The sequence below is a fragment of the Exophiala bonariae genome, assembly GCF_035927105.1.
Source record: "Exophiala bonariae strain CCFEE 5792 chromosome Unknown scaffold_1, whole genome shotgun sequence".
NCBI lineage: Eukaryota > Fungi > Ascomycota > Eurotiomycetes > Chaetothyriales > Herpotrichiellaceae > Exophiala > Exophiala bonariae.
In genome coordinates, this window is record NW_027042476.1 from 2,029,228 (window position 1) to 2,046,341 (window position 17,114).

Below are 17,114 nucleotides of genomic sequence, written 5' to 3' on the forward strand. Positions count from 1 at the left end.
TATGCTCTGATCATGCATGAGCGCCCATGCTTTGCGTTTCTCGTTGGGTTAGGTAGGATTCTATGAAAGCTGATCCCGAAGTCAAAGATGGATGAAGGGGGGAGCACGATTCATCGGGGAAAAGCCCATCAACGAGAAGAATGAAATTTTAAGCATTGACATTTTGCATTTTTTTGGCATTTCTGTACCCCGATCCTTTCCCGTTGTGACCATCCTGTTCAGGCTGGGACATCAACATGGAGGAAAATGCAGCACAGCCACGACAAATTACACACGTAAAGCACCGAGACCTAGAACACGTAGCAACGCCCAAGTTGACGCCATCCATTTGACGGGTCATCTCGTACTCCTTCCTGTTGGACTACTGCACCGGAAAGACAAGAATGAAACCTCACGAGGAAACCCGTTCGAGTAGAGACAAAAAGCGCGTCGTGAAGTGATGAGAGCGTGATACTATTTTTCGCTGCCAGGTCGTCAAGGCGTGGGGGTAGGTGTCTTTGACCAGTCCTGATTTTCGAATTCTGTGCTGTTATTCATTCGCTTTCGTCACTCTCCTCGGCGGCCGCGGAGCCCTTGGATTTTCTCTTCTCTTTCTTTTCCTTCTTCTCCTTTTTCCTTCGCTTGCGCTCCGCGCGTTCTTCGGGAGTCTCGCCATCATGCTTCTTGCGTTTCTTGTCCTTGTCGACGCCGTTGACGGTCGCGGCGGCTGTTTCGTCTGACATTGCAGTGTCGGCTTGTTCACCATTAGGGGCGACTGGTGGCGCCGAGAGCACATCGGATTTGGAGGTGGTTTCTTTGGGCGGGACAGCTGCAGTGCCATCGGGAGCATTGTAGTCAGTGTACTCAGTGGTCCATTTTGCTGGGGTGGCTTCATTGGGACGACCATATTTCTGTGGAAATGTTAGCTTTGCTTCCAGTGTCACGAATGTGTCTAGGCTACTTACATCAAGCTTGCCATCGGACTTCATCTTCTTCTTCTCCAGAGCGACTGGACCCATACCCCATCTTCGAGGATACAGATCTCTCTCCATGATACATCTCTTGACCTTGGCAACGACTCCATGATCACATGTTGATAATTCGACAGTTGACATCTGTGCAATACCAAGAGCGATAGCCTCGCCTTTGGTGGTCATAAGGACGACCTCTTCGTTGATTTCAATTCCAGATTCGAACCGCAATAAACCGGGAATCATCAGCTTGGCACCATAGCACACTGCATTCACAGCACTGTCCTTGACGACTATCCGTTTATATGTGGTAAGTAGACTCTCGAGAGGAGAGATCACTTTCCGTAGGTATGCTTCATCTCTGTTGTTGTCATGCGTCCACTGCGCATCCAGTACATCGTGTAGTGTGACCATCCCGTCGCTCTCATCCATTGCTCCACTTCGTACTCTCCGAAGTTCTTGCATATGCGCGCCAACACCAAGTAGAAGTCCCAGATGAACGCAGAGAGTTCTGATGTACGTTCCAGCTTCACAGCTCACCCAGAACACAGCTAGATGGCGGTCGTTGTCAAACTCATACAGCTTGCTTTCGTGGATGGTTCGGATACGTAATTGACGCTTGACGGCAGAGATCAATGGTGGTCGCTGGAAAAGAGCACCGGTTAAGGTCTCGAGAGCTCGGGCGAATTGTGCTTCACCACCAGGTAACTTGTCGTGCAATCGGATCACGCAAACGTATTCCTTTCCAGCTCCTTGTTGCGATTTGACCAGTCTAGTAGCTCGGTCTATGCAGACAATCAGACACCCAGTGACCTTGGGATCGAGTGTTCCGCTATGGCCGGTCTTTTCCACGCGCAAAATTCGCTTGACCCACGCTACGACTTCATGACTAGAAGGATTGGAGGGCTTGTCGAGATTGATGACACCGGAAGAGATGTAAGATTTCAAATCGCGTTTGAGAGGAGTGCAGCCACATGGAATTGGAGTGAAATGTCCAGTTCTCACGAGGACTATATTGAGCGCGTGTTAGCCTTCCTGATCGCCCACCGCAGGATGTTCCAGAGACTGCTTACGCTTGTCATAATTCTTGAGCAAGAGCGGCCACTCAGACGTCGGGATTTGAGGGGTGACATTCTCTGGTTTGATGCTGTAGTCGAGTTCTTCGACCTTGCCCATGTTGGCGATGTCCGCTCGCCAAAGTCTGGAGGTGGTCGGGGGCTAGAGAGCAATGCCCTACTCGATGGCCAATTGGGGCTCCGAGATAGAGGTATGTGAGAATTAAGATACAAGTTAATACAAGTACCCACCAATATGCAAACGGATATATTGCAGACCTATATCATGCAATGATAGGAATATCTTGGGGAGAAGATGGGTGGTGGAAAAAAGTTGTTAGACTGCCAGTGGTAAAGCCTCCGTGCGGAGCTGCTCGAATTTCCTCTCATGCTAAGCTTAAAGCGGTTAGTGTGCACAAAAGCTTGGCAAGCTGCCACCGCAGCTTCCTGTATTTCTAAACCGTCAACAGCCACAGTGTTCCTTTGCTCTTCTTTTTTCCCTTCTTCATCCACTCTACTTCGTTCTCAGCTCAATCCGATTTTCACAGAGCCTCTCGGTATCCGAAGGACACGCAGGGCGCATTCAGCATCATGGATCGATTTTGGAGTGCACCTCCAGTCACTCGGTAGCTTACAGTGATTTGTTGTCCCATGATGGTCTGACTAATAACTTGTCCACAGAACGCTCGTGGCTGCAATGTTTGTTGAGTCTGCTCTCGTCCATGGGGGTCTCACGAGTGCTATGCACATTGTCTATGATACTTCGCGCCTGTTGAAATTCCTACCTGAGCTATGGCGGCTTCTTACCCCATTCCTATTGACTGGGCCTGATTTCTCATTTGTCTTCGACCTGTATCTGAGTAAGCTCAAGTACGGTCAAGTACTTTGCCCACAAGCTAATGCCATCCAGCGTATACATACGCCTCGGGTTTGGAGTTGAATTCCCCTCGCTTTGGTCAGCCTGGAGACTTCTTCACATACGTAGCGTTTGTGGCCACCGTCATTTGGGTAAGTCGATCTTTCCTTCTATATCCGACATGCCCCCTTCCAGTCTCCTGCCCATAAGTACATAGCACCTCACATATCTGCCCGCCCAGCCTTTTCTAGCTGAAGCGGTTCCTGGAGTTGAGGGAGATTACCCCTGTGGCACATGCAGCTCCATCATTCGCAATCAATCACTTCGGACTGTATGCGGTGCAGGCATGGTGGGAGCTCTATTTGAGAAAAGCTTGCGTAATACAAAAATTTGCGCCTTGCGGTTGTGGCTTCCTACATCCTTCCAATAATGAACATATTTTGTCTCTTTCAAATTCACAACAGCCCGTGGTTGTGCTTCAAGCTGACATCATTCAGCTGACTGCTGGAATCCTCCTGCAAGGTTGGATCTTCACTTCCGCGCTCATGATGGCATTTATGTATACTTATGCTCAAGACAACCGTGGCAAGAAAGCCCATTTCATCGTCGTTCAAATTCCCGTCGAATTGCTCCCATGGGCAATGCTTCTCTTGACTTTGATCATGAATGGCATTGGGGGAGCGCTGCAGCAAGGCATGGGTATTATTGCTGCACATTTGTATGACTTCCTCACACGTCTGTATCCAACGTTCCAAGGTGGGCGCAATTACATCCAGACTCCTGCTGTGATCAAACGATTTTTTGGTGCAGATAGAAGTTCCTTTGCCCACAAGGCCTATGGTTCGAGCTTCCGCAGTGGACAAAGTGTACCTCAACAACAGAGCGGGGGTTGGACAAGTGGTTTCTCAAGCGGTTGGAGTGGCAGAGGCGCCGGTAGAAGATTGGGAGGTGATTGATGCCAGCCACACCTGGATCACTTGTGCCAACATATTATTCCATGTACCACCAACCGATTGACGATTGATTAAATGATACCCATAGAAATGACGATCCCTTTACACATTACTGGGAAACTAGGATGGACTACGATACATTGAATTACAATTCCTCCAACTCCACGAGCCCCAAAGGATTGACAAAGCTTCTCCATCATGGCGATATCGCAAAGTCTTAACGATTGCCAAGACCAAGCCTTGTCGAGCCATTCCCGATTTGGTCGCTTCAAACAGTCTGAACGTCGGATACCACAACCCGGAACATCAAGTGCCTCGTCTGGTGCCTGAGATGTCTCATGAAATGATCAGCCCTCGGAAGCTCCATTAACCGGTCATCCTTCTTCCTTCGATCCAGCTATATTCATCATGTAATGGATATCCGCTTTGATCCCAGCCAAGCCTTTCGCCTGCTAGTTGGACGCATCCCGTTGGACAACCCCATGTCGAAACGGCAAATAAGACTTAGACATGAATGTTCTTGGTGAAAAGCCTATTTCCTCGCGGACCTTGTTCCAGCTCAAGCTATGGTGGGGAAGGGAATGTATGCTCTAACGTCGAATTCATGATGAACCTACGACTATCTAGCACTCCTTACTTGCCCACAAGGCTAGAACCAGGCCCAGTAGGCGCAGTCGACAAGCGATGCTACGACTGTGAGAGAAAAGTGGTGCTTGTGTCAAGCATTCTGTTCATCAATTGTCTCAACATTTATCATAAGATGGAAGATAGATTGTTGCAAGCCACATCTGATCTTATATTAAGGCTCTTGTTCCCTCGCTAAAGGTAAACCGTTTTCCTCCACGGCTTCACTAACTTTCCGAAGAGCCCCATTTCTATCTTTTTGTTTTTGTTTACAGCAACAGGCCGGTCCTGCCTCATTCCCTTCTCATCTCGCCTATTTTACGATCATTGTTTCCATTTTAGGATTCACGCCAACTAGACACAGGTTGTCATTCACTTATCGAGAGACACGTTACACCAATCATGGGCCGGTTCCTGCTTTACAGTCTTCTATCTTCTCTCTTTTTATTACCCAGTGTCTTCGCCCAATACAATGCAGTCTCAAGCATCCAGTCGCTGGCGTTGACCGTCGCCTTCATCCTACCTGCCGTATCAGCATATGTCATTCCAATTCCAGACTCCAAGAAGCGTGATGCTGAGCTGGAAGTCCGAGAGACTGCCAGTATTCGTGCCGGTGCCAGTGCCGCTGTTCAGACTGTTACCGTCTCCAACGAGGCCGGTGCCACTGCCGCCACTGCCTCTGGAGCTTCTGTTACGGTAACAGAAAGTGTTGACACAGCTGCGGAGGTGGCAGCAACGACTCTAACAGTGGTCAATAACGCTGGTATTACGGAAACTGTGACCCAGCTCGCTGCTGCTGAAGAGACTGCGGCCAATGATGCCACTGCTGTGGCCATCGCTGCAGCGGAGGGAGCCGCAGCAGAAGTCAAGGCCAAAGCCGCAGCCGAATTGAATGGCAACGTTAAGGACGTCAAAAATCAATGCATTGCTGCCGCCGTGAAGGCTGCAACTGATGCTGCTGCAGGCGTTGAAGCCGCCGCTCTGGCCGCCAACGCGACTGCTGCTGCGGTGGTCGAAGCCGCGGCTGCAACCGCGAATGCTACTGCCACCGCCGAATTTGATACCGCCACTGCCGCGGCCGCCACCGCTAGCGCTCTAGCAACCACAGCAGCGGCTGAGAAGGAAGCAGCCGCTGCAGACGAAGGTAAACCCAGATTCACTGCTTCTGAGGATGCCGCAGACGCAGCTACTGCTGCCACCGCCGCCACAGCTGCGACGACCGAAGCAGCTGCTGCCACTGCCGCCACAGCTGCAGCAACCAAAGCAGCTGCTACTGCTGCGGGCACTGTAAATGCTGCCGCTAATGCTGCCGCAAACGCCACTGCAGCTGCAGAGCTAGCGGCAGCAAATGCAAATGCGACCGCACTTGACGCTGTGGTTGTAGAGTCTATCGCTACACAGTGCGAAGCACAAGTTGCTGAGGTTGAGGCTGTCATTGCCGGCGACGCTAATGTCGCCCAGAACAATCAGAACAACCAAAATCAAGGCAACAATAACAACAACAATGGCAATGGCCGAGGAAATCGCAATGGAAATGGCAACGGAAACGGAAACGGAAACGGAGGAGGTAACCGTGGTGGAAATGGAAACCAGCAGGGAGGTGCTGGAGGTCAAAACATCAACGACGTCCTCGAACAAGCTCTTGACATTCTTGGAAGCGTAGCCGGACAGGATGTGACTGTTGTCGGTGTCGGTGCTGGTGCTGGTGCTGGTGCCGGCAATGGACGGGGCCAAGGAGGCGGGGCAGGCAATGGCCGCGGCCCTGGTAACAATGCAGGACCAGGACAGCAAGGACGGGGAGCTGGTGCCGGAGCCGGTCCACGAGGCAATAACAAGCGTGACGTCAACAGCACACCCTACAATGTTGTGCGCCGCAGCTTGAGGTCAGAGTATGTCGGCAAGGCATACTAGACAACGCCCTTTACGAATACGAAAAGAGGTGAGGCACGAGAGACGAGAGCGAGGCTGGATCTCCATCTGCGGGATTTTGCAGGACAATGGCAGAGAAACTCGGATACGAATACCAAAAATTACATGGCCCAAGAAGGTATCCCGGCGATACGAATAGTGGAACGAACGAATAAAATTGAAATGAATCAAAATGGGAAAACAGGCGCCTCACGAACAAATGTGTGCATTTTTTCTTTCCTTTTCGGGCATCTTCCTCTCTTGATAGGAGAAGACAGGTGAAGCAGCCATGCATCAGCGAGGTCCTGGCCCTCATGAACCAATGGGCCGGTAGGCGAGGTGTACAACAAAAAGCGGACAAGGACAAGGACCAGGATGATTCCACACAAGGATGGTGATGAAACAACCAGAACAGTCACATGAGGTGTGAGAGACTGACAATTACACAACACATGCTATCCTGGTTGGGATGTTTTTGGCATGACAGTGAAATTAGCATCACCATAGATAGAGCGAGTCTACATTCAGGGACTTCACATTGATATCAAGAAAACATCATCAGACAAAATGAACTTGGATCGAAGTTTTGCTCGCACTGCTGCCAGGACATACTTGCTTGAGCCTTCCGCACACATCACGGGAATCAAAGAGCTTGCCTCTAGTGGTGAATTTCGTCATGGCCAAGCAAAGAGGCAGTGTAGCACGTACGTGTTAAATATTCTTCTCATTGGAAAAAGAATATCATACTCGTGGATCAGTGGCTAGCCTGGCTCCATGTCTTCCTGCTCATGCTTGCAGGGAGCACCGGTTCCCGAGGAAAGCCGGACTGCTAAATGCTGCCGATGATCTAACTAAATGCTGGAATGCAGGAAGACCATGATACAGTTATAGTTTGATGATATCGAATTCTTGAAACACTCTAGCATGTATAATAGTGGACTCAGGCCCCGGCTGTTATGATGAAAGGGGTTGATCGTCATTGTGTGATTGCTCCTGAGTTTGCTAGTGCGGTAAGAGATACTATTCGTATGGTGAAAGCTCAATGGCACTTTACTGACTTGCGTAAGCGCTGTCGTATGGTTCTCGAATGGAAGCGGTATGTTCCTCACATGTTTTGGCAACGTGTGAGAGACCGATGGGGTGCATTGAGGTCGAGAGGGTGTCATAGAACGTCTGGCACATGGGATGGAAGGTGGTCTGTTGAGTGGCACCGTCATTTCACATCTTGACTCTGAGCAGATACTTCAGCTTGATCTGTGAGACATCGTACACGATATACTCGTTGTACAGGAGCCAAGCACCATCCTCATTTGTCGGGCCTGGAGCCTTCTTGGCCACATCAGGCATGCGGACTCCCTTCAGACTTGAATGAATGGCCCCAGCATCCTTCCACGCAAGAGGTGCCGTCTGACCAACGCCCCAGGTGGAAATCAGTCCCTTTTCTTGAGCATGCTCACCAGCATTATAGTCGGAGTCGTTGAGTTTGAGGGGTGGTGTGCCTAGCTCAGCCTCGCAGAGAAGAAGGAGGCCGGTCCCGTTGGTGTTGTACGAAGCACAATATCCTGCGGATTTGCTGCTCATGTCGGCGAGATAGACACCCTTTCCGAACATGTAGCCGGAAACAGGAGCTTCGGGAGGTGCGATACGTAGGCCTTGGCTCAGAATACCACCAAAATTGGTGACTCGTGATCCATGCCAAAGTAATCGGCGATCACTTTTGTCGCCCATGTTGCTGAATTCCGAGCTTTGATAACGGGTATCTTCGCCATTGCGTTCAATGCGGAATATATCATCAACTTTATAGCTGTAGCCATGGGTAGAACCATGTGTCTTCATAAGGTAGGTCTCGATCTCCCTGAACTCCTTGCTTTTACTTTCTAGAGGGGTCATCTCCTGCATGCCAAGCCCTTTGAATTGTCTGTCGAGAACATGGACCTTTTCTTGATCCTTCTTGTTTTTGGCCATTTTCATAATGTCGTTCGCCAGTTGCATATCTGTCAGTGTTTCGAGCAACTCGATCTCTCTCTGTATAATTTAATGGTCAACCATTGTACGCCATGCACGAATGCTTGGTGAGACTTACCTTAATAAGATCCATGTTGCTGAGCGTGGGCAGACGATTACGTCCCGAGACATGAGGGACGAGCGAGAAGTAGAGGTTGCTTCTGTGATCAACAGCATCATCAAAAGATGTTCCAGTCGAAGCTGCTGTACTTGGATCGGCAATAAGAGCAGCAAGCTCTTTTAGAACCTCATAGCCTTTGAGTAGTGTCTTTTTGCTCAACTTCCCCAAAGGCATCTTTGTTGCGTCGTAATTCAGTGCTGCCATGGTGGAATCGAACAACTTGAGATCGAAAATGAGTTTCATCAACTCCTGTACTGGCTTGTCCAGGGAAGATTCAACAGGAGCGGCATCAGCATCTTCTTCCTCATCAATGTCGGGTGTCCCGTTTTGTTTCTTCTTGAGAGGTTCGTCCTCATCCTCATCTTCATCATCTGATTCTGCGTAGTTGATCTCGATGTAGACGTACTTCCCAGCTTTGATCGGCCCATCTCTGTTGTCCCAAACATTGCCGTTTTTGTCCTTGAACTTCTTCTCGAATTCACGCTTGGCTTGACTGAAGTCGCCATCGCCGAGCATTTTCGACTGGCCTTTCTCACCAACACGGCCCCATCGTGTCCAGCACCATTTCGAGCCTTTGACATCATTGAGGATTTGTAGCTTATAGAACTTGTTATTGTTGGCGTTTGAGTTGGACTGATTCAATGTGGCATCCCAGGCGAGTCCATCATCGTCAACATAGACTGTGAAATTTTGTGCGTTGGGCACTTGTTCATCCACAGGGATGTTCAAGACTGGTTTTGCTCTGGTGGGTAGCTTTTGAGTCGAGGCTGGGGTGGACGACTTAGCACCCGGATGAGCACTGCTGTCCTTTCCTCGCTTTCGCTTCAAGTTGGGCTTTTTTTGAGTATCTGTGTCGCTGTCCACGTCAGCAATTGGATTGCCGTTGGCATTGCCGGTCCCATTGGTGACAGCTGGAGCTGAAGACGAATGGTCTAGAAGATAGTTGTCAACTGCCACCGCCGAGGTGGACTTCAGTGACTCTGCAAGCCAATCGTAGTCAACAATAGTCACATCAGTTCGCTCAAGGGCTTCCTTGACAGCCTTAAGGTTCTTCTCGAATTGAGCTGGAGAAGCAATCAGATGGGTGGATTGGTCAAGCTTTGAGGCATAAGATCCACCACATTTAGCAATCTCAGCTTTCAATTGGGTGACCGTCTTGGAGGCAAAATCGGGATGACAACTAGCGGAATAGGAGGCGAAGGTTACAGTGACCCCCTCGAGAGACGTGCTCGGGACTGTGGGAGGAGCTTTGACACGAACCATATTGTGCTTGAAGAGTCACAGAGGAATGAATGTGACTTCTCACGAACAAGAGATGATGGTTCTTTTTGAGGCTTCTTAAGGGAAATATTCGAGTGAGACACACCCAAAAGGCAGCAGCGCCTTGGATCATCCTCTGGGGGCTGAATATCAACTAGCGTCAGGCGCGTGTCGCGCTATGAACAGGCAGTAACGCGCTCTTCACGCGTTGTCACATGATCTTACATAGCGAGATGACGCAGATTCATCCACCACTCAATTCGGTGGCACATGTCGGTTTGGGCACTGCGGAATAATCTTCTGATACATAAATGATTTGTTATATTCCTCGCCGTGGTGATTTAATAGGACAATTCCAGTATGGCGGAGAAAGTCGCAGAGACCAATCCGTTCCTCAGACGTCCGCTCTATGGTGAGTGCTGAGTTTCCTACATACAAATTGACTGCGCTGATCATTGGACTCAGTCTATGACCTGCCCACCGAACTGCTATTCAGTCTAGCCTTTGTCGGTGGACCAGAGCCTCACCACCAAGAGCCAGAACAACCAGTTGAAACGCCTTCACGTACGACTGCTGACGATGGGGTCTCTGGGTCCACCTCATGTACTCTTTGCAAAGTTTCTTTCTCCTCGGTGCAAGATCAAAGACAACATGTCAAATCAGACTTTCATCGTTATAACCTCAAGTTGAGCGTCAAGCAGATGGCCCCCATAGATGAAGCAACTTTTATCCAGATGATTGGTGACCTGGACGAGTCCTTGTCTGGCTCCGAATCCGACAGCTCTGATGATGATGGCGGCGAAGACCAAGGAAAGCCCGGAGAGAGCACATTGGCAACCCTTCTGAAAAAGCAGGCGAAATTACACCATGACAATACGGAAGAAGATGAGACTCGCATAAAGAAAAAGGGGGCTGGAAATGCACCCATGTTCTGGATGTCCAGCCCAAAACTAGGAGAGGATCTTGGTCTTGGAATCTACAAGGCTATTCTGTCGCACTCGGACCAAGAGGGCGCCGCTTCGTCTTTAGTAGAGGTCATCAAGGGCAAACAGCTGAAGCCGACGATAGCCAAACAAAGCGGTGCGTCAAAGGCCTCGCAGCCCGGTCATAGCGATCCGCATTTCTTTTTGTGCATGATTGGAGGGGGTCACTTTGCGGCCATGATCGTGTCGCTTGTTCCAGAGCTGAGAAAGGGTCCTGGTGGTGCAGAAGAACGTCATGCTGTTGTGCAGGCTCACAAAACATTCCATCGATATACGACGAGGCGCAAACAGGGTGGATCACAATCAGCAAACGACAATGCCAAGGGCAATGCTCACTCGGCAGGATCTTCGATACGAAGGTACAATGAAATGGCTCTGGAGGCTGATGTCAGGAAAGTGCTGTCTGAATGGAAACGTTTGATCGACACTGCGGAACTCCTTTTCATTCGTGCGACAGGCACAACAAATCGAAGGACTCTCTTCGGACCATACGATGGTCAAGTTCTGCGCACCAGTGACAAACGACTACGAGGTTTTCCTTTCAGTACCCGCCGGGCCACCCAGGCCGAGCTCCTGCGCTCTTTCCAGGAACTTACTAGGTTGAAAGTCGGCAAACTTGTTGAGCCTGAACTGGAAGATAAACCTGCAGCTCAAACTGCTCCCAAGGAACCAAAACCCAAGCCTACTGCGCCCAAGCTAACAGAGCAAGAAGAAGCTGCACAGCTACACACAAATCAACTTCAAGCTCTCATCCGGAGGTCGAAAGCCCCGGGCGTCCTGAGTTACCTTACTAAGAATCAATTGTCACCTGAGTTCACTTTCTGGCCTGCGTCGGATCACTATCATGCTCCAACGCCACTCCACCTGTCCGCCTCTACAAACTCTCCAGCTCTCGTGCTGGCACTCCTGACGAAGGCCAAGGCCGACCCGACCGTATCAAACGGTGACGGCAAAACACCCTACGATATTTCCGGAGATACTAAGACTAGAGATGCTTTCCGTGTAGCACGGCACCAACTCGGCGAAGCTGCATGTGACTGGGCAAAGTCACACATACCCGTAGGAATCAGCCAAGAGGAAGCAGACGTAAAGTCACAGCAGGACAAATCAACATCGGATGCTGCAGAGTTACAGCGTCGCAAAGCGGATCTAGAACGCATTCATCAAGAGGAAGAGCAAAGAAGCGCCGGCAGGATGGAGCGCAAGGCTGGATTTGGCAAGACTCTAGCCGAGAAAACAGGCGCGGAGCGGCGAGAGGAGGAGACTAGAGGCTTGACCCCCGAATTGAGGATGAAATTGGAGAGAGAGAGGAGAGCAAGGGCCGCGGAAGAGAGATTCAAACGGATGCAAGATGCCAAGTGACATTGGCTACGCGCAGCGATCGAACGAATATGTGAACCGTAGATCAGACCATTTGGAAAAGCATTGAGGAAGGTGCTTTAACACGACTGTTTGTACAGTCCCTGTTGATTGAACCGAATCATGACTCATGTGCATCCTATGACACCTTAAGACTTGCCCGCTGCTCAAATATCCCGTCGTCGTCCGTCGAAAACTTCCTTCTTCTACACCACAATCTCATGCTCCTTGAACAAGGGGAAATTCCTCTCCAGATAATCCTGCGCATCGGCGAACTCGGCCTTCAAGACTTGGCCATGCTTCGCACTCCTCAATGAGAACTCACACCGATAAGGGTTAGGCCGAGTATTGAACCCATCAGTGTAGTCGTACGTATCATACACGGCACCTTTGACAGGGCGAATGTCGAAACACCACAACACGCGCGCGAGGGCGATGAAGAGATTATTACTCGCAAGCTCTGCGCCGGGGCAGATGCGGCGGCCCCAGCCGAAGCTGGAATGGCCGAGTTTGCTGGGATGGGCCTGGCCCTTCTCCTGGGACGTGGTCGATAGGTACTGTTTGGGCAGGTAACCGAGCGAAGACGGGTCGACGTCCAGGAAGCGCAGTGGGTTGAAGTGGTCTGGGTTTGGGTAGAAGGCCTCGTGTCGGTTGATCGCCCAGCTGTTGCCCAGGATGTTCGTGCCTTTCGGGATGTAGTAGCCTCGATATGTGTCGGCTTCGGTCGACGCGTGTGGTGTGCCGCCGAGAACCGCCACCGGCCGCCAGCGCAGTGCTTCCTTGCAGAGTGCCCGGATGTATGGCAGTGATGGCTCGTCAGTGTAGTCTGGGAGACGGTCTCGACCAATTATCTCGTCAAGTTCTGCGTGTGCGGCAAACAAGGTCTCTTGGTTGGTGATGATGGCGAGGATCGCGGACGATAGAGTCGACGCTGTGGTGTCTGCCCCGGCACCGAAGACTGAGGAAGGCAGGCTCGCAAAATCTCGGTCTCGCAGGAGCGCAAAGGATGCAGGATCTGCCGCTCGGTTCTCCAGAAGTTGTTTGGCGAGACTGTTGGGTAGTGGGCGGGCACCAGGTTTCTTTGAATTCTCGATGTCTTCTCGGACGTAGTCGAGGAGCTGTGCATTGGCCTGTTGCTCCTCAAGTCCCCAGCCCTTCACTTCTCGTTTCCAGGGCGCAAGGAAATCAGGGGTGTGTTTGAGAAAAGGGAAGGATTCGACGAGATATCTTCCTGGGACATTCACAGCGGCGTTCCAATGCATGATCTTCATACGCTGTTTGATGATCGGCGACTGCATGCTGTCAATGCGGTGGCCATAGGCTATCGTGAAGACAATTGAGGATGTAAATCGATTGAGCAGATTGTCTAGATCATCTGCTTTGTTGAACAGCTGATGGCAGAGCCTGGTAGCTTCGGCTTCTGCGACGGGTTTGTAGTTTTCCAAAGCCCGGGATGTCAGAACCTGATGCATCGCTTTCCTTCGAACCGACCAGTCCTTCCCATACGGCTGGACAAGGATACTCGACATATCCCAGAAGATCTCCCCCATGACGACGAAGCGTGGGCGAGAGCTATACTTCTGAGACCTCTTCTCAAGCAGATCAACAGCCACGTTCGGGTCGGAAATAATGACAGTCGGTCGACGCCCGAACCAGACTGTATAAATGGGCCCATACTGGCGAGACCAATCTTGGAACTGGATCCATGGATGCCTCTTTGGGACATCAAACTTATTTCCAATGAATGGGAGAGGCTGAGGTCCCGGAGGCATTCGCTTCCATAGTATCACATCATGGATCAGGACTCCAAGGGTGATGAGGAGCCCGAGGCCTGCAATTGATGACCAAATCAGGAAGATAGTAGACCAACCCATTTTTTTCAAGGTTTCCTAAGATTTCGAACAGCGAGCCTGGTATCTTGGGTTAAGCTCTGAAGGGTCAGTCTCGTGTAAATCTTGACACTCTCAAGCGGAGGACGCAATGTTGGCGAAGGAATTCCTGAGCGAAGGAGATAAATTCGATCTTCTTGTGAGCTCTACTGAGCCGCGGCCGAGAAACCCATTTTCAACAATGCACCTCATACAAATGTGCTGCAATGGTGTCACCGGCTAATGGACAGCCATGAACGGACAAATCATGCCGAGTCCCATTGTGGAGGTATATTGAAAGGGATTCTGCTATAGGCGGAGGTTGGTTCCCCAAAAGTGCGGAGAACACCCATCCACGAACTCCATCTCAAATCTAAGCCCTTCGGCAGTTGTCTTCACTTGCCTCATCGGAAAAGCCCCAGTATTTTGGGGCATCTCAAGAAGTGACGTGTTGAGAATACTCTTTGTCGCGGGTGGGAGATTCGGGTACGAAAAGCTGAAAGACTCGCACGACGGTCCAAACTGCAAGCAGGGTGGGCCAAGTCATACTTGTGGAGCAGTATCGGATGTGTTGACGAGCCGTGTGTTCAAAGGTTGAACTTCCCGCCACAACGTGAGTAGATATACCTTCGTGCGTGACGATCTTGAGAAGTCGTACTTCCAATTGAACTCGAACGAAACTATTGCAGCAACAGTTCGAAAATGCCAAGCTTCGCAAGGCTACCTGCCTCAGGGATAAAGGTGATTATCGTCGGTGCCGGATTCGCGGGATTGTGTGCAGCAATTGAATGTGATCGAAAAGGCCACTCAGTAATATTGCTTGAGAAAGTCTCGGAATTGAAACCCCTTGGGGATATCATTAGCTTTTCATCTAACTCAGGGCATATTTTTGAACGATGGGAGGGAGTCGTTGACGAACTTGAGCCATTAATTCATCACAGCAGTGGTCTTGACTTCTATGAATGGTCAGGAAAGTTTTGCACAAGGCAGGAATGGGACTATGACAAAACATGGGGAAGGCGAATCAATGGCCACCGAGGCGAGATCCACGATGCCGTATATCGCCATGCGAAAGCGCGAGGAATTGATATCAGGCTGGGCCAAAGTGTCAGCGAGTACTTTGAGACTGAGTCCGAAGCTGGAGTCATAGCCAATGGCGAAAAGCTAACTGCCGACTGCGTATTTGCAGCGGAAGGGGTGAAATCAGCTGGTCGAAAGATTGTGTTGGGGTATGAGGACAAACCCAGGGCTTCTGGGTATGCAGTTTACCGTACTTGGTTCTCTTCGGAAGAATTGGCCAAGAATGAGCGGACGAAACATCTCGTCAATAATGGCGATACTCACTCTGGCTGGGTTAGTACGACAACACTTTCGAAAGGACCTACCACTAACAGCTTCCCAGATTGGCGAAGACAAACACTTTCTAGCTGCCTCCATCAAGGATGGAAAGGAGTTTAGTTGGGTACTGACACATAAAGATGATGCCGACATTGACGAAGATTGGCAATTCCCAGGAAAAAAGTCAGACGTGCTCGCCAATCTAAAAGGATGGGCTCCGATTGTACATGATCTGGTCAATGCCACTCCTGAGGATCGGCTTGTGGACTATAAGCTTGTTTTCCGTGATCCACTCCCACATTTTGTCTCGAAGGGTCATGGGCGGATTGCTTTGATTGGTGACGCCGCTCACCCGTTCTTGCCGACCTCGATACAGGGCGCAAGTCAATCGATGGAAGACGGAGTTACACTGGCAATAACTCTTCAGAAAAGTGGTAAGGCCAATGTACCACGAGGGGTTCGTGCTTATGAAGCTATACGATATGAACGTGTTCACAGGGCACAGATGACCGGAGTGACGACTCGAGAGCAATGGCACAAAGCGGATTGGGACAAGATCTGGAAAGATCCAAAGATGCTGCATTTGAAGCGAGAAGCCTGGCTGTTGAATTTTGATGCGGAGACTCACGCTTATGAAGTGGTCGACGAGGTACTGAAAAAACTCGACAATGATGAGGTTGTGAAGGAGGATGTCATTCCGAAGCCCACTTCACATGGGATCCAGGCAGTGTTAAGTCAAGAACTCGACCAGTTAGTATGAATCAAGGATCAGGAGGATTGCCCTTCGACATGGTGTCGTTGAGTTCAGTAGAAATGGCGATGATATTTTCCAAAAGCCGGGCAGCTGTCCATGCTTCTCATACCGCGATACTTAGTATGTGTTCCGACTCTAGCTAGGAGCTTGCATGCACCACGGGGAGTGCAGGGTGGTCGTCCTGCAGAACAGAGGATGTCATACTTGCCGGCAACTCCCCGTTCTATCTTATGTTGGTAGGTGTTGCCTGTGGGCCAAAGATAGTTTCGCAATCAAGGGATGTTGAAACTCTACACGAGCATGCCGATGCGTGTTTCACATGGCATGAAAGCCTTCAGTTTCAGCTAAAGATTCACCCGCAATCACGGATGACTGAATTTGGGCAATGCATCATCCTTTGTGAGAAGGACAGGAACCATGGAAAGATCCTTATGGCAGGGTGAAAATTGGCTGTCGTAGGGATGGAAAAGCTCTTTATCGGCCACTCGGTTCTAACGATTGGCACCAGTCTTTGATGGAGCACTTTTGGGGCCTTAGGGTCAGCTTCCAACGATTTCAATGGACTCCAGGCGGGCTATCCGCACCGGGAGGAGACAGGCGTTAAGGCTGCGTAAAGGACTTGGGAGGGCGACAAGCCGAGGACTCTGGCTTTCCTAGGCGGAAATGTTCCATCGCAAGCCTATCCACAAGATCCAAGATGAATGCAGTTGAAGTCGGAAGCAGCTTGAACCATAATTTGCATCTCGAAATTTCACTTGTGCAATCCTCACGACCGCATGGGCATATATTGATCAAGCAAGGTTACGGTCTACTTCTTTTTTATATTTGTGTTACATTACGCCATTCTCACGTTTGGCACTTTGCTGGGGGTCATCTTCCAAAGAGGCTGCATCATCAGGTGTCCGTTCGAGGCAGCTCCCATGCTAGAAAAGGTAACGGTCATGAATAGATTCTGAGCCAGCCTGGATGAGGGCTATTGTCACTGTACCATGTTTAGCTCTCTTGTATTGCCCTTGATCGATGTGACCGCTACCGCCATTCGTGCTATCGTCCAACAGGGCAGCGAGTTCGAGAACGTATA

General features: G+C 50.3%; 7 protein-coding genes across 7 annotated transcripts; 4 read left to right on the forward strand and 3 right to left on the reverse strand.

Moving 5' to 3' along the window:
• Positions 1-533: 533 nt before the first annotated feature.
• Positions 534-2,126, reverse strand: CBF5 (centromere/microtubule-binding protein cbf5; the record flags this gene model as incomplete). Its single annotated transcript, XM_064844353.1, has 3 exons — positions 534-890; positions 945-1,960; positions 2,024-2,126. 3 exons carry the CDS (start codon positions 2,124-2,126, stop codon positions 534-536), a joined length of 1,476 nt encoding a protein of 491 aa, XP_064712213.1.
• Positions 2,127-2,596: 470 nt separating this feature from the next.
• LTR84_000724 (uncharacterized protein) lies at positions 2,597-3,817 on the forward strand (the record flags this gene model as incomplete). The annotated part of the gene is made up of 4 exons (XM_064844354.1): positions 2,597-2,631; positions 2,687-2,865; positions 2,916-3,013; positions 3,359-3,817. The coding sequence occupies 4 exons, from the start codon at positions 2,597-2,599 to the stop codon at positions 3,815-3,817; spliced, it is 771 nt and encodes a 256-aa protein (XP_064712214.1).
• Positions 3,818-4,840: 1,023 nt separating this feature from the next.
• Positions 4,841-6,349, forward strand: LTR84_000725 (uncharacterized protein; the record flags this gene model as incomplete). Its single annotated transcript, XM_064844355.1, has 1 exon — positions 4,841-6,349. One exon carries the CDS (start codon positions 4,841-4,843, stop codon positions 6,347-6,349), a length of 1,509 nt encoding a protein of 502 aa, XP_064712215.1.
• A 1,215-nt stretch (positions 6,350-7,564) lies between these two features.
• LTR84_000726 (uncharacterized protein) lies at positions 7,565-9,734 on the reverse strand (the record flags this gene model as incomplete). Its single annotated transcript, XM_064844356.1, has 2 exons — positions 7,565-8,371; positions 8,430-9,734. The coding sequence occupies 2 exons, from the start codon at positions 9,732-9,734 to the stop codon at positions 7,565-7,567; spliced, it is 2,112 nt and encodes a 703-aa protein (XP_064712216.1).
• Positions 9,735-10,091: 357 nt separating this feature from the next.
• On the forward strand, positions 10,092-12,076 carry LTR84_000727 (uncharacterized protein; the record flags this gene model as incomplete). The annotated part of the gene is made up of 2 exons (XM_064844357.1): positions 10,092-10,143; positions 10,197-12,076. 2 exons carry the CDS (start codon positions 10,092-10,094, stop codon positions 12,074-12,076), a joined length of 1,932 nt encoding a protein of 643 aa, XP_064712217.1.
• A 203-nt stretch (positions 12,077-12,279) lies between these two features.
• Positions 12,280-13,947, reverse strand: LTR84_000728 (uncharacterized protein; the record flags this gene model as incomplete). The annotated part of the gene is made up of 1 exon (XM_064844358.1): positions 12,280-13,947. The coding sequence occupies one exon, from the start codon at positions 13,945-13,947 to the stop codon at positions 12,280-12,282; it is 1,668 nt and encodes a 555-aa protein (XP_064712218.1).
• Positions 13,948-14,643: 696 nt separating this feature from the next.
• On the forward strand, positions 14,644-16,039 carry LTR84_000729 (uncharacterized protein; the record flags this gene model as incomplete). The annotated part of the gene is made up of 2 exons (XM_064844359.1): positions 14,644-15,294; positions 15,344-16,039. The coding sequence occupies 2 exons, from the start codon at positions 14,644-14,646 to the stop codon at positions 16,037-16,039; spliced, it is 1,347 nt and encodes a 448-aa protein (XP_064712219.1).
• Positions 16,040-17,114: the final 1,075 nt, after the last annotated feature.